The sequence below is a fragment of the Muscardinus avellanarius genome, assembly GCF_963383645.1.
Source record: "Muscardinus avellanarius genome assembly, chromosome: 7".
In the NCBI taxonomy this organism is placed as follows: domain Eukaryota; kingdom Metazoa; phylum Chordata; class Mammalia; order Rodentia; family Gliridae; genus Muscardinus; species Muscardinus avellanarius.
In genome coordinates, this window is record NC_137793.1 from 21,861,698 (window position 1) to 21,885,074 (window position 23,377).

Consider the following 23,377-nt stretch of genomic DNA (forward strand, 5'->3'; position numbering starts at 1 on the left):
CTGGACCTGTGGTCGGGGACATAAATGAGAGCACACAGGCCACACATAGAGGCTATAATGAGTGGAGTTAGCGCCAGTACCATGATTGCTACTTTTATTCTTGTTATCAGCTCCTGATTTCCAGGGCTTTCATCAAATACATAATCACCTTCCACCCCCATAACTTTGCTCTGAGAGCTACATATTTATTTGATCTACACAAATGCCTTTACGTGGGAAGCCAAAGTTATTTTCAATTCTCATTCTCTGTTCCTGATGGCTATAATGAGGATCAAGATTTGGGAATCCAAAAATAGCTTCAAAAATGAGGAAAGAAAGCCAATCAATTGGCCTTTCCATTTTTAATCTGTCTTTCGGACATGCCAAGCTATTGTTGAAACCCAGGTATGGTGCTGGGCTCAATTCAAGCAGTGCTGCCAGGTTTTCCTTAGAACTCAGTCTAGAGCTGGGTGCTGTAAAGTCCTGCAGGGCTGGTCCACACACCTAATTCAGCTTGTGGGACTCTGCACTGCAGCCCATGCCTAGGCGAGTCACATTCTCCTCTAGTTCATGCTCTGTGTATACTTATGTGGGTGCTGTGGATCATAAAGGTCCATATATGAAAGCCTCATCCCCAGGGTGTTGGGTTGGGAGATGCTGTGGGCCTTTAAGAGGTGGGTTCTAGTGGGAGGTCCTAGGTCACTAGGAGAATGCCTTCAAAAGGGACTGTGGAACCCTGTTAGTCTGTTTGCCTCTTGGTTCTGGATGTGAGCAACTGCTATTGCCATCTGGCTCTCCCCACCAGAGGCCTGAACCAATGGAATGGCCCGATCTTGGACTTGAACCTCCTCTGGAACCGTGACCTAAGTAGACCTCTTGTAAGTCCAGTGCCACAGGTGATGCTGTTGTAGCAACATAGAGGTGAATGGTCCAGTGGTCATGTGTGTGCCTGTGGGACAGTGACAAGACAGTCTAGTTCCAGAGACTGCTCTGCAGGAGCTGCCATCTTTAAAAATGTACAGATACAGGGGAAGGCTGGGTTGCATAGGGATTTAAGGAAATGGTTTAAAAAGACCAAACACATGGCTAGAGAGGCTGGCCTGCCCTTCTTGTTTGTACAATAAGTACAAGACCTAGCACGTGACATTTTCAAAGAACTCGCTATGTGGTATATTATCTCAATTAATCTTCACTACATAGTCAGTGAAGCAGACACTGTAAAACTTAGGGGCCCTTCCTCCAGTAGGTTTTCTCTGTTCTCTTGACCCTTTCCTCTACCTGCTACCCCATTCTGTCTGTGAATCTCCTCCTCTTAGAACAACTGCTGTTTTTTTTTTATCTAATCCTACCCACAAGCATTAATAACAATAGCTATCAATACTTTTTTCTAAAGTTGGTTTTCTTGATCCCATTTTACCAGTGAATCAACTGAGACCCAGAAAGGTTAGGAAACCTGCTCACAGTCACAGCTAGAAGTCCACAGACTGAGATTCACACTGTGTTAATAAGTTCAAGGGTCAGCAAACTATGGCCTGCGGGCCAAATTCTACTCATCACCGATTTTTGTAAATAGTTTTATGGAAACAACCATTTCCATTCATTTACATATTCCTGATAGCTGCTTCTGTCCTGTAATAGCATAGCAGTGGCACCAAAGACCATCTGGCCTGCAAATCCTAAAGTATTTACTATCTGGTTCTTTTAGAGAAAATGTCCGTGACCTCTAGTGTCCCCTGCAGATCCCAAGCTCTTGAGATCTGCACTGTTTCCCAGCATTCTGTTTATATTGCTTGTAAGGCATGTGGGAGAAGAGTTTCAATTTACCTTCTCAGTGAATGTGGACTGACCTTGGAATGACCTCCATGCCACACCCTGCCTCAGGACCTACTATGTGCCTGGCTGCGTGCTCACATCATATTCCGCTCTGATCTTTCTGGCTAATAGCACACACATAGTAGATATTCAACCAATATGTGATGCGTCATATTGAAGAGTGTTTCACTCAGGGAATTAGGAGAAAAAAGCCCTCTCAGGGGGAAACCTTCAGCCTCTAAATCCCCCCCAAAGAGCCTGGCACTTCCTGCCTCCACTTCTCCAGACACCCCCTCCTCACCCAGCAGATAATCAGTGTGTTTCTCCCCAGACAGCCCCAGACTGTCACACTACTCCAGAGCCTGCCACAGGCCCTCAGGGGGCAGGGAGAGTGGCCTCATTTCAGTGTCCACCCCAAATGAAATCAATATCAATAATTATCTGTTTCCAAAGCGGCCTGCTAAGGCCCTTTCTTCTTGGTGATCTTGTTTTCAACAGACCACAATTAGTCCCCTGGAGAACGCCATCGAAACCATGTCCACGGCCAATGAGAAGATCCTGATGATGATCAACCAGTACCAGAGCGACGAGAGCCTCCCTATCAACCCACTCTCCATGCTCCTGAACGGCATCGTGGACCCCGCCGTCATGGGAGGCTTCGCCAAGTACGAGAAGGTGAGGCTGCCCTTCTCCAGGCCCTGGAGGGCAGTGGCAGAAGTGCCCAGGGCTTTCCTTGTTTCCATGGGACCCTCAGCTTGGTTGCACCTCATGTAGCTCCTGATTTTCTGCAGCCTCATGAGCTCTCCTCTCCTGTACACCCTCATTCCCATTCCCTGTCCTGGGGCAGGAAGGAACAGGGCCCATGAAGGACTCATATCTCCTGAGCAGATCCAGGCCCCCTTTTGTCTCTGGAGTGACTGTGAACCAGACCATGAATGTACAGGCACCGTGAATCATATGTGCTACCATGTAAGCCACCATATCCTCCACAGAGCATTGAAAATAACATGCACACTGGCAAAGAAATGAAACCCAGAATCTAAAAATAGAGAAAGACTGGGAGCCCAACTCCAAGGTCCCTCCAGAAAGCCATAGATGGTATTTTTCGCCCTTCTGGTATTGACGGCAAAAAGGGAAATGCCATCAGTTATATATCAGAAATTATATTATCTATGGAGGGATACCAGTTTCTCAAAGGGGAGCCATAGCTTTTACCAGCATTGAAATAGAATAAAAAGTCCTTTCTTGACTTTCATCTAACAGACATGGAAGGAAGAACAAATTCCTCCATCTAATAAATCTCACGATGAGGTCTCTATTATCTTCCCATGTCTTCCATTGATGTAAAACTAAGACTACCACACAGCAGTGCAATTCAGGGACCCAATCAGTTCTTTGGGCCACCCTCAGATACCTGATATAATCCTCAGTGGAAATCCTTTGCTCGGGCTGAGGAATAAAATCTTATGTCTGTATGTAGGTATGCCCACAATAATGTGAGCCCCAGACAGCTATGGACCTCCCAGCATCACTTGCAGGGAAGGAGGCTAGAAAATGAGTGTGGGCATGCACCAGGCAAAGTCCTTTACTAAGTCCTTTTCCTGGTAGCAGTGCCCTCCAGGTGCAAGGGAACCCCCTGCAGAGCCTCTTAACACAGGAACCGCCCACCCACCCCAGTCCCAGACCTTGGATCTTTACTGGAATCTGAGCTGGGAAACTCCCTTCCTGGGCTGCCATCATATTGAGGCTCCTTTGGATTGTCTCTGTCACCGAGCAGCTGTGTGAGCGAGACCTGGCTTCGAGCCCAGCTTTGTCACCAAACTGCTATGTGATTCTTCAAGCCTCTTTCTCTCTGGGGCTTGGAATCCTCCATTTGTGAAATGGCCAGATTAAAGGTCCAAATTCCAATGCCCGCAGGAGCAGGCAAGTAACACAAAGAAGTGAAGTGGGTGAGGAGTTAAGGCAATAGGGCCGGCTGGGGAAGGGCAGGTGTATCAGAGACTCAATAGGCCTGGGTTGCAGCTGAGACTCCGTATCTCTAACAGGTTCCTGGGTGCTGAGGCTAGTCCAGGGGTCACACAGTGAAAATGGTTTATCCGGAGTGCACAGCTCCTTCCCAGGGAGTGCTGGTCTGAGCCTCCAGGAAAGGAATTGTCAGCACCTGTGCATCTCAACCCTCACATCCTCCAACTACCTGTGAACTCTGTACTGCCTCTCTCAAACCGAAACTTCTCCCAGGGCCAGAGAGATTGGTTATGGAATATAGAATCCATGCGGAGAAACAAGAAACTTCAACCCTCTGTCTGCCCCCCACAGGCCTTCTTCACTGAGGAGTACACCAGGGACCACCCTGAAGACCAGGACAAGCTGAGCCGCCTCAAGGACCTGATTGCCTGGCAGGTAAAGTGAGCTGGGGAATATCCAGCCCTTTCTCCTCTCCCAGGCCCTGTGCCCTTAGCCAGCCTCTGGTCAGATGGCCGGATTGCACGTGTACTCCTGTCCCTTGTCTTTTGGCCCTCTTGTGACTATACATCCCACCTGAGCAGGCTCACCCGGGAGCAGAATGAGGGTGCCTTCCCGTGGGGTGCTTGTTGCACAGGTGCCGGGCAGCAGTACCAGGCTGCAGGTTGCAAAGATTGCTTTCTCTGAGGTTGAACTCAGGAGGTAGCTTTTCACAGTGGGAGTCTATGAAAATCAGGCTCCCACTCATCCCCCCATCCACCCAGTGTGCACCAATCAGACGACAGAGACTTGGGCCCCCACCCCCAGCTGGCCTTCTAAGGCTCACTTCCTTTGTGGCAGAGAATGCTCAGATGGATATCAGCTTTTGCAGATAATAGAGGCCTTTGTTTGGTTGTTTGGGCCAAAGGGTCTGCACCTGCACAGGCTGTTTCTCAGCCCTCCAGATCCCAGCTGAGGACTTGCCGCTTGACTCCGGGCTGGGTCCCTTCTCTCCTAGCATCCTCTCCTGTGTGTGTGTGTGCATCTGTCTCGTCTTTACTCCTCTATCTCAGCTGATCTTCGCTTCTATCTCTCCCATCCTTGGCTTCTCTGCCTCCCACCTCCTCGCACCTTACTCCTTTCTTCTCTCTCTCTCTCTCTCTCTCTGTCTCTGTCTGTCTCTCTGCTTTCCTTCCTCACAGCAGCACCTGGTGGACTTCTGTGAGAGTGAGAGGGAGCCCAGGGGCAGAGAGCAGCTGCCGGTCCTCCTCCCTCCCTCCTTGCCAGTCACAGTACAAAGAAAGGCAAGCTTTCCTGATAGGGAGCTTTTGTTACTCTAGGGAAATCAGGGAGTGAGAAGCATTGGGTGCCGCCTCTTTTCTTAAAATAAGGATTCCTAATTCAGGCCCTTCTCTGCCTATGCCAATTTATGCAAAGTGGGGCTTTAAATCGAAGCACCACGCACTGCACAGCCACCCTTTTGCTGAGCGAATTTGTGTCTGGAATTGTCTCTCCCTCTTTACTTTGTGCCAGGGGTGAAGCCCGTCTATCTCTAAGGACTCTCCATCCTTCTTGGGGTCATGATAACCTTTAATATTCAAACCATGATATTCTCCCTTACCACCTACAACATGGGAAGCAGGAAGGCCGGGCTCAGAGTGCTTCCCCTTCTCGGATATTTCCGGGGTGTCCCAGGTAAGGCTAACAAGTCGCATAATTTGCCTCTGTTGGACATCTCCCTCTGTCCATACCACCACCTCGGCCTAGCCACTGGGCCTGTTTTGTCATCTGGGAACAGCTTCTGTGTGCTCTGTAGCTCTGTGCTCAAAGGGTGGACCACGGCCTGACAGGGCAGCCAATACAAGACTGTCCAACCTAAGAAAATTCTACCAAAGTCTCAGAGCTATTAGGGGGACTCCAAATGAACAAGGAAGACCTAAAACTCGAGATGTTACTGCTTCTAAGAGCCATCATCCAGGCACCGTCAGACATCGCCCCCTCGTGGTCACCTTCAAGCACTGTCCATCACCCCCACCCCCAGGCCACCAGGTTAGATGCCTCTTACCCCCCAACCGAGATTGCCCTGGTCCATGTCCTTCCCCCTCAGAGCCCAGGTACGCTAACTACGGGCACCTACACTCACAAGAGACATCCCTGTTCATGGTGAAGGTCGCCTTTTTATATTACTACACACAGCACATTAGCTCTTGTCCAATCTGTCCATTCACACAAACCTTATTTATTGAGTCCCCAGTGTATGCCATGCACAGTGCCAGAAGACAGAGATACAGTCATGGGTAAAATTGGGTCCATTCCCTGTCTGCCAGAGCTTAATTCTGGAGTGGATACCGGTTTTGGAAAGATAGATACACTTTGAATTTTCTCAAAATATGAGAACCTTAAACTTCCAAAAAGAAATGTATTTTTCCCTCTAGCAAACCAACCAGTGCTGAAGTTTTTGAAGTCTATTTTGTGTTCAAGATTTCATAGATCTTGGTATTGACAGCTTCTTTGCTGTTTTTTTTTTTTTTTTTTACTTTGTAAAGACTTTCTCTGTTTTTATTGGCATAGAGAGATGTCTGTAGTCTATTTTTCTTCGAAACTTTTTACTGTGATATAAAACACACAGAAAAATACACATAAAAAGTGCCAAATGTGTTGGCACAGGCCTATAAGCCCAGTACTTTAGAGGCTGAGACAGGAGGATCAAAGGTTCAAGGACAGCCTCAGCGACTTAATGAGAGTCTTCAGCAACCTGGAGAAAACCTGTTTCAAATTAAAAAATAAAAAGGGCTGGGAGTATAGTTCAGAGATAGAATGCCTTTGGGTTTAATCCTCACTACCACAAAAAATGTACACACACACATACACACACACACACACACACACACACACACACACACACACACACACAGAGCTCACAGATTTATCACTGAACATGCACCCATATAACCACCAGGCAGATGAAGCCAGAATGTGGCCAGCATTCCAAGATCACCTATGACTGTCTCATGGTGGTCATGACTATCTCTCCCCAAGGCCAACCATTTTCCTTTTTGATAGTAATAATTTCCTTGCTTTTTCAAAATATTTTATTACTCACACACTCATTCATTAACTCCATAGTTTACTTTTGGTTATTTCTGACATAAGTAAATGGAACCACAAAGAACTCTTTTGTGACAATGTGATGTTTGTGAAATGCATTTATTTTATTGTTTTGTGGCACTAAACTATCATTTCTTACTTTTTGTTGCTACATATTGGTTTATCCAGGTGAATTGTATAACTATCCCAATGTATTTATTTTTCTGCTGATGGAGAATAGGGCTGATTTTAATTTTGAGCTGTTACATTTAATACTCTTTGGAACATCCCTGTATCTATCTTTTTAGGGCACATGTGCACAGTTGGGTGTATATCTGGGTCTGGAATTTCTTGTTCATAGCAAATGAGAACACTTAGCTTTAGTAGTTACTGCCAAACTTCTACCAGCATAGGTTAGTTTTGCCAGTTCTTTAAATGTATATGAATAGTATTATAAAGTATATTCTATTAGGTATCTGGCTTCTTTTGTTCAACATGTTGTCTTTGAGAGGAATTCAGTTGTTGCATATATACCTGAGATTTGACATTCTTTGTCTCCGTTCCCCTTTATATCGGCATACAGTAAACAAATAATAGCTAATTTGTTTACCCATTCTCCTATTAATGAGCACCTGGGTTGTTTTCAGGTTTTGTATATTACAAGTTGCCATGAACGTTCTTTTTCATGGCTTTTGGTGGACATAAACATTCAATTCTAGCGTATATGTAGTAGTGGAATTTCGGAGTCATGCAATTTTGCCTTACTGGATACAAGAGACTTTCTGGAAGTGGCTAAATCAATTTACACTCCCACCAACAACTTCTAAGAGCTGAAGTTGCTTAGATTCTCACTTACACTTACTGTTAATCCTTTCAACTTTAGTCCTTCTGGTGTTTGTATAGCGCTGTCTCATTTTAGATTTAATTGGCATTTTTTTTCATGAGCAATGGTGTTTAGCACTTTTCATATGCTTATTAGCTAATTAATTTTGTAAAATGCGTCTTCAAATATTTTATGTATTTTTTTTCTGTATATGTACTTCAAATTGTTGCTTTTCTTCAACTTTGTCTTGGCAATTCAGAGCCCCTTGTATTTCCAGATAAATTTGAAAATCAGCTTGCCCATTTTCATATAATGTCCAAAAACACATTAGGAATTTGATTAGAAATACATTAAATAATTGTTAATTTGAAAAAGAATTGGTATCTTAACAATATAGTGTTCCTTTTTTTTTTTTTGGTGGTACTGGGGTTCCTGAAAACCCTTCTACCTCCGGGCTACACTCCCGGACCTAGTTTATATTTTTATTTGGAAACAGGCTCTCTTAAGCCAGCAAGGCTGGCTTCGAACCTGTGCGATCCTCCTGTCTCCACCTCCCAAGCGCGGGGATTACAAGCATGCACCACCACGCCCGGCGTTCACCTCTTCATTTATTTATTTCTCTCAGAAAAGTTGTGTAAGTTTCAGTGTGGATATGTTTTATATATTTTATTAGGTTTATTGCTAGGTGCTTGATGTTTAATTTTGTTGTCAGTAGTATTTTTTAATTTTTACTTTGTTTTTCAATAAAAACACAATAGATTTTTTTTTGTATAGTGACATTCTACCTAGCAATCTTAAATTTATTTAATAATAGTCTGTACTTATTGCATGGAAAGATGTCTATGGTATATTCTTTGAAACTTTTTGTAGTTAAGTATTATATACGGAAAAATATGCATAAAATATACAACCCAGGTGACAACCACTGGGATGAAAAAAGAATTCTGCCAAGAACACCTCACATCTCTTCATAGTAACTAATACCCCTTCCTAAGACTGAAGTCATCAGCTGCTACTGTAAGAAGTTTCATTTCTTTTTTAATCTTATGCCATCCATTGTCCTTGCCTCATTATACTGATGGATACAAGAAGAGAGAGAGAAAGAGAGAAGACATTCATATTCCTAGCATCGGGGGAGCCACCAATATTTCACAGAGAGTATGATGTTTCAGAAATATTTTATTCTAGAGCTAGTTAGCTTATTTATCTTGAATTTTTGTGTCAAATCCATTTTTGAAATCTATTGAGATTTTTTTCTTCATTCTGTTAATATGGAAAATTATAGTAGTTAATTGTAGAATATTAAGCCAATCTAGCATATATGGAATAAGTCCCACTTGGGCATAATGGACTATTATTTTTTACATATTGTTGAATTTTGTTTGCAAATGTGCCCTTTAAGATTTTTTTATTTATTCTCAAAAGAGATATTATCCTGTAACTTTTCTTTCTTATAATATTTTCTTCAATATCTATGCAGAGCTAACTTAGCCCGGGAATTTTTTTTTCTACTCAATCTTATGAAAGAGTTTGCATACAGCTGGCAAACAGTCTAGCTATGTGTTTGCTAGACTTTGTCAGTGATACTACATAGACCAGCAATTTTTTAAAATATCTATTCAATTTCTTAAAAGTTTTCAGATTTTTAAATTTATCTTAATGTCCTTTTGGGGGATTGTGCTTTTCTAGAAATCTGTACATTTTATCTAAATACTAATGAACAAACTTTTTAATAATACCAACAAGTTATGATAATTATAAGGTTTGTACTTCCTGTTATAATATTACTTTTTCAAGTTGGATGTTGGTTAGTGGTGCCCTATGTTTTTGTGATTAGTCTTTTGGGGTTTATCAGTGTTAGTGTCTTTTCAAAGAGTCAGTTATTGACTGATAATCTTTTATTTTTAATTCATGCCTATTCTAAACTTTCTTCAGGCTTAATTTGCTTTACTCTAAATTGACTTTATTGTTGCTAATATCTTTTTTTTAGTGTCAGAATGGTTTATTTTTGAGATAATATTTATATATCTTTATGGGACACATTATTGTAATTTGATACTCTACTAATAAAACCAGGGAAATATGCATTTTATCTCTTCACATATTAACCATTTTTACACATTGAAAATTTTGTACTCTTTTTAGTCATTTTGAAACATAGCATAGATTGTTTTAATCTATAGTTTCTGTATGGTGCTAAAGAAGAACCAGAAGTACTTTCTCCATTTACACAGTATTTTGGTGCTCCTTACTGAGCTTCTTTTCCTTCCTAGCCCCCCACTTCCTCGTCTCTAGTGACCACTATTTCATCCTGTTTCTTCACAGGAGTCACGTCTTAGTTTCTATGGATGAGAACTTGTTATATTTGTCTTTTTGTGTCTTATTTCACTTAACATAATGACCTCTAATTCCATCCATGCTGCTGCAAATGGCAAGATTTCATTTTTTTTTGGTTGAATAATATCCCATTGTGTGTATATATAATACATTTTAATCCCTTCACCCATGGAAGGGCATTTGGGTTGTTTTCATATTTTAGCTGTTATGGATAGTGCTGTTATAAACATGGAGTGATAGTATTTTTTGTTATGATTTCATCTCCTCTGGATGCCCAGTAGTGGAATTGCTGGAACATATGGTAGTTTTGTTTTTAACTTTTTGAGAAATGTCCATACTATTTTCCATAAAGGCTGGACTAATTTACATGACCACCTATGGTGTAAGGGTTTCTTTTAATACACACCCTTGCCAGAATTTATTTTTTGTCTTCTTGATGATAGCCATTCTAATTGGAGTAAGATGATATCATGTTGTGTTTCTTATTTGCATTTTCCTGGTGAGAGTGAACATTTTTTAAGGTACTGATTAGCCATCTGTATGGGTTTTTTTTGAGAAGTGATTGTTTAGTTCTTTAGCCCATTTTTTGAGTGTGTGTGTGTGTGTGTGTGTGTGTGTGTGTGTGTGTGTGTGTTAACTTTGTGTTCCTTATATGTTCTGGCCAATACTTTATCAGATGAATAGTTTGAAAATATTTTCTTCCATTTTGTAGCTTGACTCCTAACTCTATTATTTTCTTCCCTCTACAGAGTCCCATTTGTCTATTTTTATTTATTTTGTCTATGCCTTTGGGGTCCTATTTAAAATAACATTACCTCCACCAGTGTCTCCCTTATGATGCCCTATAATAATTTTATAACTTCCAGTTGAATACGTAGGTCTTTGCTCCATCTTCAGTGAGAGAAAGAGATCTTGTTTTATTCTTCTATATGTACAAATTCAGTCCTGCCAGTGTCATTTATTGAAGATGCCATGTTTTTCCACTGTATATTGACGATACCTTTGTCAAAACTCACTTAACTGTTTGAATGTGGGTTAATTTGGGGGTGTTCTATTCTGTTCTATTGGCCTATATGGTTGTATTCATGCCAGTACCATGCTGCATTAACTACTGTAGCTTTGTAGTGTGCTTTGAAGTCAGGTATTGTGATGCGTCAGGTATTGTGTGTGTGTGTGTGTGTGTGTGTGTGTGTGTGTGTGTGTGTGTGTTTGTTTTCTCAGAATTGCTTTGGCTGTTCTGCATCACTGGTTGTTCTAAATGAATTTAGAAATTTAATTTCTGTGAAAAAAAAGTTGTTCATATTTTCATTAAAATTGTATTGAATCCACAGATCACTCTGGGTAGTGTGGTCATTTTAGCAATATTATTCTAATCCATGAATATTGGGTATTTATTTTGTGTCTCTAAAATTTATTTCATCAGTGTTTTATAATTTTTATTGTGGATATATTTTACGTTCTTGGTTGAAAATTTTCCCACTTTTTTTGGAGTTACTATGAATGAGATTGCTTTTTTAATTTCTTTTTCAGCGAGTTCATTATTGGTATATAAAAAAGTTACTGTTTTGTGATGTTAATTTTGTATTCTACAACTTCACAAAATTTGTTTACAAATTCTAACACTGTTTTGATGGAGTATTTAGGTTTTTCTAAGTATAAAATTATGCCATCTGCAAATATGGGTAATTTAACTCCTTTCTTTCCAATTTGGATGCTCTTTATTTCTTCCTCATGCCTAATTGTCCTTGCTAAGACTTCCAGTGCTATATTAAATAAGAGTGATGAAAGTGGGTATACTTGTTTGGAATTATAGAGAAAATGGTGCTTTTCCCCAGTCAATATGATAGAGGCTATGAATTTTTCATATATAAACTTTAATATATTGAGGTATATTCCTTATATACCTAATTTTATGAGAGATTTTATCATGAAAGGAAGTTGAATCTTTTTTTTTATTGGTGCACTGTATTCATACATCATAGTGGGATACAAAAAACTTTTGTAGACATACATGCACACATCACCCAGTCAGCCCCCACCTGATCCCCACCCGATTCCTTCCCCATCCCTCCTTCCCAAGCTTGGCTTAGTGGTTGACATCTAGTATTATAGCAATTTATCCAAAATTAAAAATGATAATCTCACATAACAGTTTCATTTGTCTGATACCAAGCTTTTGATAGCTTAAAGATAACATTTCAATATTTCTTTTTGCTTTCTTTCTTACCAGAGAATATTTTTTCTTTTTTTTTTTAGGTGAGACTATCATATACTTATATATTTATTTTTCAGAAAAAAATCTATCCTAATATGGAATATGGACTCTAGATACCCAAAATGATCTCAAAAAAGAACAAAGCTAGAAGATATATATTTTCTAATTTCAAACCATATAAAGCTACAATAATTGAAACAGTGTAGTACTGTTCTAAAGGCAGATATATAAACCATTGGAGTTAAATAAAAGCCTAGAGATACATTCTTCCATATATTGTCAAGTTATTTTTGACAAGGTTTCCATGAACATTTGGTGGTGGAAATAATAATCTTTTAACTAAATATTGTTGAAAAATAATAATTACATGAAAAAGAATAAAATTGGACCCTTACCTAATCCCATATACAAATATTAACTCAAAATAGATAAAAGACCTAAATATAAATCTTAATACTATAAACTTTTAGAAGAAAATCTGGGTCATAAAACCTCACAACATTGAAATTGGCAGTGATTCCTTGGATATGATTTCAATGGCACAGGCAACAAAAGGGTATACAAACTCCCTAAAAAATAAAATATTGTATATCCAAAGACAATGTAAACAAAGTTAAAAGTTACTGATAGAATGGGACAAAATATTTCCAAATGCTATATCTGAAGGTATATTAATATTCCAACTAGAAATCCTAAAAATTATCAATAAAAGCAAACAATACAATTTAGAGATAGGTATAAGACTAACATAAATAATGAATCTCCACAGATAACTAATCTTATTTGTCTGTTAGATGGAAAATCTTTTTTCTCTGGTTCTGGTGTGTGTTACCTATTTCTTCTTTGTAGTTAATCTCTTTGAGTATTTTCTCTAGCGCTGGTTTTGAAGACATAAATTCCTTCAGTTTCTGTTTGTCATGGAAGCTTCTTATTTCTCCATCTAATTTGATAGAAAGTTTTGCTGGGTAGGAAATTTTTGGCTGGAAGTTATTTTCTTTCAGAGTTTGGAATATGTTACTCCAAGCCCTTCTGGCTCTCATGACTTGGTTTGGGAAGTCTGGAGTGATTCTAAATGGTTTGCCTCTGAATGTCACTTAGCCCTTTGTTTTTGTTGCCTTTGAGATTCTCTGCTTGGCTTCCACATTGGTCATTTTGACAATTATGTGGCGTGGGGATCCTCTTCTCCGATCCTGTCTAAAGGGAGTTCTATAAGTTTCCTGGACCTGTGTATTGACCTCTTGCTCTATATTTGGAAAATTTTTCTATTACTTCTTTGAAGATATTGTTGATCCCTTTGGTTTCACCTTCTTTTCCCTCCTCTATTCCAATTATTCTTAGGTTAGCTCTCTTAAAATGGGCCCATATTTCTTCAATGTCAGATTCCTGCTGTCAGATATTTTTTTCTAGATTAGAAACTATGCGTTCATTTTTGGATTGCTCATCTTCTAAGAGCGAGATTCTATTCTCCATGTGGTCTAACCGGTTGTTTGTACTTTGAATTGAGGACTTTACTTCATTAATTGCATCCTTTATCTCTTTTTGGCTCTCTCTGAATTCTTTTTGAAACACCTCTATTATTTCTAAAGTTATTTTCCTGATTTGATCTTCTAGAAATCTCTGAATTTCTGTTTTATCGGGTTCAGATGTTGTGGGGTTGTGGCATTCCTTGCTCCATTGTTATTTCTCTTTCCCATGATTTCGGGAGTTTGTGCCTTCTCTGGGTTCTTCCCTTGGGTCACTACGACTTCACTTAAGGTGCTCTGGATCTCAAGTCTATGGTATCTCAGTCACCACTACTCCTTTACTGGATTGTATCGCAAAGTCTCAGACCCAGGGAGTCGATAGAGGCTGCTTTAAACTATGGGGGGTGCCAGGTTGCGCATTCTCCTATGGTGTGATATCTCTGCCACCGCCACTCCCCCCCTGGGTCAAGTCCCTGGGAGTCAGTACTGGGATTTCTCCTCTGGGGCCCACAATTTGACTCACTGTTGTTGAATATGCAGATGGAGCTGTAGTGGACTCGGTGAATTCGCTGCTGCGGCCGTTGGTGGCAATATGGCACCGCTGCCATGCCCTCGGCCGTGAGGCTGGCATATTTCTTCTGTTTTTGAGCTCCCCTCTGAGTCCCTGCAGCGTGTGCTGAGCCCAGCCACTGGGAGCTTTAGATGCTCCCTGCACTGAAAAATCTGCCGAATCCCGCCGAGCTCTTCCGCAGCGGCTCACCTCGGCTCGCTGTCCAGGCTCTTCTGCGGTGGCTCACCTCGGCTTGCTGTCCGAGCTCTTCTGTAGCGGCTCACCTCGGCTCGCTGTCTGGGCTCTTCCGCAGTGGCTCACCTCGGCTCACTGTCCACCGCTCCTCTCTGGAGCCTGGTGGGCTGTTGAGTGCGTTGGTCTGGAGCCATCCGGTGAGCTGCTGCAAATGGCAGTAAGGTGCTGCTGCTGCGTCCTCGGCCATGAGGCTGGCGTATCTCCTCTGTGGCTCTGAGCTCCGTTATGAGACCCCCTCCTCTCTGGGGCTGGTGATTTTTTTGTTTCTCTGGTGATGGTGTTTTCTGGCTATGAAAGGCGCTGATTTTGTGGTAATAGAGATTGGTTGTTAGCGGGGCTTTTAAGCCCCGCTTTTCTCGGTCGCCATCTTCCCGGAAGTCCCCAGGAAGTTGAATTTTATTGGATACTTTTTCTGCATCAATTAAAAATGATTATATGGGTTTTCTCCATCTTTTTTATGTGCTGTATCATGTTTATTTATTTGCAAATGTTAAATCACCTTCGCAATGCTGGGATTAACCCGATCACGGTGTATATTTTTTTTTATTAGCTGTTATATTTAGTTTGCTAGTATTTCATTGAGAACTTTTATATCTGTGTTCACCAAGAATATGGGCCTATAGGTTTTTTCTTTTTTATGTTTCGTATATGAATCTTTGTCTAGTTTGGTATCAGGGTAATTCTGATCTCATAAAAATAAATTGGAAGCATTTCTTTTATTTCAGTTTTTTTTTAGAATAGTTTGTGAAGAATTAGAATTGTTCTTTTAAAATCTTTTTTATAATTCATCAGTGAAGCCATCAGGTCCTGGGCTTTTTTAGATGGAAGATTTTTAATTCTTCATTGTGTCATTACTTCATAACTCATCATTGGTATATGTTTGTCTATTTCTTCAGTCTTGGTAGGCTTATGTTTCAGAAATTTATTTATTTATGTATATACATGTGACCCTTACTTTCTCCCGAGACAGATCCTTCAAGCTGTTGCATGGTAGGATAATCCCATTTGCTGCCAATTTGGGAACTGAGAAATGAAGGTTTCTGTATCCATATGCAGACTTTGCTTTCGACCCTTCATTTCTAGTCTGGCTCTTCACCCTGACCTCTGTTCTGCCTGGTACTCTTTAGCCCCCAAGGTTTATATTAGAGTTATTTTATTAAATAAGCTACTATTCCTTGGAGAAATGAGAAAATATACTTATCTACAAGGTGAGGCAGTGGGCATCTGGTGACCTAACTGCTCCTGGTACAGAATTTTATGCCACCCCCCTGCTACTTTTCCTTCTCATCACTCCAGCCTTCCTGTGGTGCTGTTGCCTGCAATCCTGAGCCCCTCCTGGGCTCCTAGAGGCAGAATGGCCTCTTGTCACCAACTCCCTCCTCTGCTCTGGAATGTCAGTTTCCATCATCCATCCACTTCTACCTGTACATGTTGTGGACAGGTTTATAGACATCTCCGAGTTTCACTGAGGATTTCAGTTTCCCCTTCACCTTGCCGTTTTAGCAAGAACCCCAGGAGGAGGAGGCATAGATATCTTTATATTCCCATCAAGGAAGCATCACACTTTTCCCCAACATAATCCATACTCTATCCTTTGCACTTAGTAATGTTTCCCCAAAGCCACATAACTCTGTCTTGGCATTTGTTTCTAGTGGGAACCCCTTATTGTCCCCTTAACATATCTACTTTTAGGTAGTACCCATTCACCTCTTTTTGGATAAGACTTTTATATCCATCATACAAGTTCTCCCCTCCTCTCTTATCTCCCCAAGGTTGTTGTATCACTTTTTAGAAGTTCCCCATTGGGAGTTTAAGTCATCTCTAATATTAACACATAGTATTTTTCTTCAGAAATCATATAAAGTATAGTTTGACTTCTGTGCTGGAAGATGAGGCTGTGATCACTCCTTTCTTCTCAGTTCTTCCCTTCTCTCTCCCAGCTTTCCTCCATACTTTCACTTTTGGACTTTGGAGAAAACTATTTGAACTTCCAAGTCAAAGCAACAGAAATTGCTTTCCTCTGAACTCTGGCCCTCAGATTCCCCCAGAGGGAGACTTTCCTAAGTATGGGGCGTGAAGATCCAACTGTTCTCTGAGGCCAGGCAGCTGTAGGTCTTTCTATCCTTTCCAGATCAAAATCCACGGTGGCAGCTTTCCTGCTGCCCCATGGCTGGGGACTATATAGATCTCTGAGGTCCCAGGAGCCCTTGATGGACCTTCAGCAGGCAGACCTGACCTCACAGACTGTGTCCAGCTGGCCAAACTCCAGATAATCATTTATGACCTTCTCTCCAGATCCCCTTCCTGGGAGCTGGGATTAAGATCCATGAGAAAAGAGTGTCAGACAACTTGCGGCCCTTCCATGACCGGATGGAGGAATGTTTCAAGAACCTGAAAGTGAAGGTGGAGAAGGAGTATGGTGTCCGAGAGATGGTATGAATGGCCCCTGTGTCTGGGAAGGATTGAGGTGGGTCAGGGAATGATGATGGGAACCAGAGCCCCAAGTGGCCCAGCAAAGGAGCCTGCCATTGATGGCCACCATCCCTGGAGCTGATCTAGGGGAACACCTTCCTGTAGACGGGGTCCCTCAAAAGCCACCCCCAGGTAAATACCAGTTACAAACTGGGACTGTATAATTATAAAAGATGTATTGATGAGCTGCTTGCTGTGTGCCAGGCCTGATCTAAATGAGCATTTGCCATCTATCAGGTCATTTAATCATCACCATAAGCCTGGCAAGCAGAAATGATTTTTAATCCCATATCTCTGTTTAGAACTAAAGATCCCCCACTGTAAATTTCAAGGCACTTCTGTACAGGCAATTTCAGGTTAGGATACAAATCAGGATGAGCCAGATGAAGAGAAGCATGGGCTGAGGTCTGGGAGGGTCCCCAACATGAAGTTTTTAGGTCCTAAGGTCATAGCCCCCTTCTGATACCTCAATGTGGTTACAAACCAGGAATGTTCACCTGAGTTTAAGTGGTCAAAGTTTCTATTGAGGTTTTGTCATGTAGTCAAGGTAACTGAGTCCCTGGCCACATGATTAAAATCCATCTCTAGATGGTGCTCCTTCCCTGAACGTTGAGCTGATATTACGGTTGATAATAGATGGGTCAAAGCCTCAGCCTTCATTCCAAGCCATCTTATTAGTACAAAGTCAGGTATGGTTCATGGGGTCACTATGAATAGTGCAGATACCCTCTCAGGGGAAATTTTAAGGACTTAGAGATTACCTCCCAGGAACCAGGGATAAAGACCAGACAAATGCTCTATTCTATAGCAACTCCCTGGCCTCATCTAACCATGGAACTTTGTGCTGATGCCTTGCTCAGCCACGTGGCCACAGCAGATAACCACCCTGTTCCCTCACCTGCAGCCCGACTTCGACGACAGGAGAGTAGGCCGCCCCAGGTCCATGTTGCGCTCCTACAGGCAGATGTCCATCATCTCTCTGGCTTCCATGAATTCTGACTGCAGCACCCCCAGCAAGGCCGCTTCTGAGAGGTTAGTCCTGTCCCTGGGAAGCCCCCTGCACTCCTATGTGTCTGGTGTAAACCCCAGAAGAACCTCTCTTATCTCTTTCTCCCTCTGAAGCTTCCCTTTTACCTTGTCCCTAGCTCCTTCCCCATCTAGAGCCTCAATAACCCTTGCTGCAGTGTTAGGGAGTCAGCAGCAGCTCAGAGAGGCAAGGTAGCTTTGCCTGAAGACCCGAAAGTTCACTGCAGCCTCAGGCTTCCTGTCCTATGATGATTTGGATAGCCACCTCTTCAGGGAGCCTGCATTGGGCTGGAATGTCTTCACCTCTGATGGTCTCATCCCTCCCAAGGACATACCTGTCAGTTGTCCCCACCCACACCTTCGTTGGGTCCATCCTCCTGTTACTGGCTCTTTCTTTGCACTCTCATTCAGAAGAATCCCATAGAGGCATGCATGCAAAGAGAGCAAGACTCTTTATTGGGACTTCCTGCTTGAACAGAGAGGAGACAGCACTGATGACCAAAGTGTCATGCTGGCCTTGGGCCTTTCCCTGAGGGGTTTTCTTTGTGGGTCCTATGCAAGCACTTCAACCTTGAGGGAAGGGTGGTCGGCCTGGAGCCAAACATCCCATTTCTCCCTGCACAGTCTTTGCTCTGTGATAGTGACCAGGGTTAAGAGAACACTCAAGTGGAGAGTGGATGAAAACCAATGCATGGGCCTGGGGACTCGCTGTTTTGGTGACTCAACAGTTTTATCCCTGTGTTCTTTGTCCTTGGAAAGTCACAGCAAGGGTGTCCTGGCCTTCGTGGTGTACCTGGTTTCTGAGGCTGATCGGTGAGAGGGCAGGGAGAGGCACATGTCAGGCTCTTAATAGTGTACAAGCCATGAGTGACTGTCACTGGAGTGCCTCTGCCTTCTTCAGGGGACCTGTCTCATTTCTGCCACCTGGGAGACCTTTGACTTTTCTTTGCCCCACTCAACTATTCCACTAATAGGCACCAGGTGCTCAGCCCTCACCTCGTGGCCACTCTGAGGTGGCTGCAAATACCCCCATTTACTAAAGAGAAAATGGTGGCCTGGAGAATTTCCCAAAGGCATTCAGTTAAGACGGGGCAGAGTCCAGGTCCTTGTTTTTAACCAGTTCCATCTCCTCACACTCAATCTTGCTTCTTTATGGCATACCATCTTCCACAGTTTTACCCTGTATTTTGAGTCTTTGCAAATTAAGCAAGTAGCTCCCTAAATTCTCTGCCAGGCTACCTGCACTATCTCTGGCCCTATCATGACAGCTCAGTGCCACTGAAGTCTAACTGCTGTCCCACTTGCCCTTCAGCTTTGACCTGGAATTAGCAGCACCCAAGACTCCAAAAGCGGAGCCGGAGGAGCCCATCTCCCCAGGGAGCACTCTACCTGAGGTCAAGCTGCGGAGGTCCAAGAAGAGGACCAAGAGGAGCAGCGTGGTGTTTGCAGATGAGAAGGCAGCAGCCGATTCAGAACTGAAGCGAGTGAGTGGCCAGGGCCTCCCTCCAGCCACGGCCCAGTGGGTATCACTGGTGCCATGCAGCGGGATGGCTGGAATGTACCAAGGACCAGATCTGAACCTAGGCTCCAGAGCTTGCATAGGACCTTTGCAAGGATGGGGAGAAACAACCTGTTAAGGCACTGAAGAAGAGAGCAACCAGGTGTTACTCTATCTCTCAGGCCAGCTTCATCCCAACTAAGGGCATCTCGGACTCCATCGGGATCGTTCTGAGTACTAGAAACCTGGGTTGGGGATACAGAAATGAGAATCTCATCATGGTGGCTTTGTTTGGTCTTATAAATCAATAACAATTTAATAATGAGGCTTGGTATCCAACAGTCCCGAGTTCAGTCTTAGTTTCTCCCCTGGAAGAGGCTTAAGAATTCTGAAGACCAGGGAAGGGAGCCAGATGAGATGGCAGGACCACCAGATGCCTTCTGGTGAAGAGAACAACTTCCAGTGGTTCCTGGAGTCCACACTTGCCCAGGGATAAAAGGATGGGAATGACTAATGTGTTCTACCAATTGAGAGGGCACCAATCACTTTATAGTCTACATGAATGCCCTCTGTCCAACACCCATAGAGGTGCATAATATGCAACTACCATGCACAGAATGGTATAAAACAGAATAGGCAAACTTTCTCTAGAGCCCCACCCACAGAAACCAGGCCAGGCCTTCCCCCCTGAGCTTCTAGGGCTCATTTGCCTGCGCTAAGCCTCTGTGATATCTGTGGTGCTTTCCTCCAGCTTTCCAGGAAGCACGAGTTCATGAGCGACACCAACCTCTCGGAGCATGCAGCTGTGCCTCCCAGGGTGTCCATCCTCTCTCAGATGAGTTTTGCCAGCCAGTCCATGCCCACCATCCCAGGTATGTGCCCTGTGCTGCCAGCATGTGGGAGTGGCGGTAGTGATGGTGGAGGATGGGTAAGGATATCTCCACAGTGGCACAGGCAGGCATCTTTAGGGTGAGGGCTTGCTCACAGCACCCTGGCTTCTGATCCCTACCACATCTGCCTGCTCCTCTGGGCACACCATCCCAGCACGGCTCTATGGGGCAGTGGCAGAGCCTGCTGTTATGCCACACCCGGCATCCCGGCTTTCTCAGCTAGCCAAGCCTTTATAGGACCCAGAGGTCTTCCCCCAGTATGCCCCTAACACCATGGCTCCCTTTTGGATCTGGAAAACTATTTCTGGACTTGCAAAACCTGCTGCCACATCTCACAGCTGTAAAGTGTTTGATGTGTGGATCTCACCTCTCATTGTCCAGGGAGGAGGGAAGTGGCCAGCAGCTGACTGTTTCTAACCCACAGAGGGGGTCCTGGCATGCAGCAGCCCTTAGTACCCATGGCCCCATGTGGGCAGTCTGTCCAGGGGCAGAGAGGAGCAGGGCTGAGCCAGCGCTGCCCCATGGGGTGTGGCATTGGACAGCAGCAAGGACTCCTGCTAGTGCCTGGACACTGAGCCCTGCCCTACCTGCAACTTCTTACTGTCTCATTTACACCACAGTATGTATCTATGTAGTAGGTGATGCCACTCTCCCCACAGTGTGAAAAGGGAGGTACAGAGAGTGTCAGGCTCCTGCCTATCACCAGCTGATAAGTGGCGGAGGCCAAGCTCAGAGCTGGGCCTTCTGCCCTGGAGCCAGCCCCCAACCTCTGTGAGGCTGCAGCCAGGACTCCGCTGTGGTGGGGGCTCAAGCACAAGCCTGTCACCTACCTCCTCGCAGAAGACCCAAACACAGCCCGCAGGCCCTGCGCTTTCTCCCAATACCAACAGGGGGAATGTGAGCACCTGGGTTGGAGCCTCTCCCCACTATTGGAGAAATAAGGAGAAATGCAGATTGCTGGTGTCAGGAGGTGAAGCAAGAATGAGCTCAAGCTCTCAAACCCTTGGGGCAGAGGCAACTTCCCCCACGTCTCCAACCCAGAAGCCTTTGCACAAGGCTTTGACCAAGGCCTCAAGGCAGAACCATCCAGCATGTGTGCTTTTGCAAGGCCAGGAACACAGCCTCTAGCCCAGCAGGACAAAGACCTTCTGCTCTGCTTGGCACACTGCTCCTGACCCACGGCTCTGTCCCCAGCCCATCTCCTGTCTGCCTCCCTGGGCCTCTCCCCTCCACCCCCACTCACTCACCCCTGGGTCTCTGCTCCTCTTCCAGCCCTCACGCTCTCAGCAGCAGGTGTGCCTGGCTTGGATGACACCAACACATCTCCTCGCCTCAGCCAGACCTTCCTCCACCTCTCAGATGGCGACAAGAAAACTCTAAAAAGGAAGAAAGTCAATCAGTTCTTCAAGACAATGGTGAGGACCAGGAGGGGTAGAAAGGAGAAAGTGGGATGTGGGCAGAGAGGTGTGCTGTGTTATCACTCCAAGGGAGACATGATCGAGGGGGCCCTGGACCTCAGAACCAGTCCATGGCTATCCCCAACCTAAGTTGCCTTTGAGTATTCCTGGCAAAGCTCCAGCATCCAGCTGTCTTTGAAAGCTGAAAGATATTTTGGGGGGAGGGGGGAGTCATTTTCCTCTTCTACTTATTTTTACAAAATTCTCCAAATTAAAAGTTGGTTTTGAATTACTGGCTCTTGAAGTCTTATCTCCTGTTGTTAGCTGTCACTCTTTGCTCAAGATCAAGAGGTACAACACTTCTGATCCTGAGGTAATATTAAATCAGAGCTGGGCTGCTGTAAAAACCACAAGTTTGCTGCGAGCACACAACATGTCAGGCACCATGATGAGCACTTGCTCATTATAATCTAGTTTAATCTCCCATGATCTGACCCTGAGAAGGGTTTTATAAAGCTCATGGAGTTAGGTAAGCAATGCACCCAAAGTCACACAGCTAGCAAGAAGTAATGGAAGAGAAAAACCAGGCTCCAACTTCTGCCCAGTGCCACCTTCTTGGGCAAACTCAAGGTCCCTTCAACTCAAGCTCACTAGGCTTTGGGCACAGGTCCCAGGAGTCTGGATGCTCTACCCTAAGATGTTCATGAGAAACTCATTTTGGTGTTGTGTTTATTCTCTGTTCCCACAAAGCTGTCCAGCAAGTCCAGTGAAGAAGGCAAGCAGATCCCAGACTTCTCACCCACTGACATATAGATGCTGCCAAAGAAGAGAGGATGAATTATGACATTGAAGTCTCAAAGAATGAGGAGACTGTCCTGTAAGTTATCCTCACTTAGCAGAGACAGAGGGGCTGCCTGAACATGAGTGGCAGCGAGCCTAGCATTACCTGGTGGATAAAGAAGCTCCAATGTTAGCTTCTGGATCACCAAGAGCCAAAAAATTCCTCGATGCTCCCCCCAGCATCCTGGGCACATCTTTTCATCACCCAGTTTCTTAGGTATAAGGAGCTGTGTTTTTATTTCATTCTTGAAGTCCCAGTACTCAACTGTTTTGTATTTTTTTATATTTTTTAAAACGACCACCCAGCCTCTTTTTTATCTGATCATCTTCAAAGTGTTATTCTGTCTCACTGACAATAAAAATGGTTTCGTGGCTGAAATAAATCTTGTTCCTCATCTTATTGGATGAATATGTTAGGTTCAGGACTTTGCAGGAGGCTGCCAGGGGGCTACAGGCTTTGAAGGAGGCTGGTGCTGACTGGCCTGATGCCCCAGCATCTTCCTTATGTATTCTGAACAGAGGAGACTTTCATGTCGACTTCTTCTATTTCTGAAAAGATATGGTAAAACCACCAAGCCTGGTTACTCTAACAAAGATGCAACCAACTGCTAAAGAGATAGAAAAAGAGAGACCTGAGGGCCAGGAGGCTCATGGTCCAGCCATTGGGTTTTGTCACCAGGTCAGAAGTGGTGGTGTTTGGGGGGTGAATACCCAAGATTCTCAGTGAGGCCCAACATAGGTGAGGAGCCCCACCAAGGGGCAGCAAGAGGATGGGAGTAGGGAGTGGTACAG

General features: G+C 43.7%; 1 protein-coding gene across 1 annotated transcript in view; it reads left to right on the forward strand.

The window, feature by feature from the left end:
- The window catches only part of DOCK2 (dedicator of cytokinesis 2), a gene marked incomplete at both ends in the record, with an annotated part of 443,452 nt that extends 420,894 nt beyond the window's left edge, over positions 1-22,558 (forward strand). Inside the window, 8 exons of the mRNA XM_080699131.1 lie at positions 2,290-2,466; positions 4,108-4,191; positions 16,758-16,895; positions 17,839-17,966; positions 19,273-19,444; positions 20,210-20,330; positions 21,621-21,763; positions 22,496-22,558. Of these exons, the coding sequence (XP_080555257.1) occupies positions 2,290-2,466; positions 4,108-4,191; positions 16,758-16,895; positions 17,839-17,966; positions 19,273-19,444; positions 20,210-20,330; positions 21,621-21,763; positions 22,496-22,558 (1,026 nt within the window). The remainder of the gene's footprint in view (positions 1-2,289; positions 2,467-4,107; positions 4,192-16,757; positions 16,896-17,838; positions 17,967-19,272; positions 19,445-20,209; positions 20,331-21,620; positions 21,764-22,495) is intronic.
- Positions 22,559-23,377: the final 819 nt, after the last annotated feature.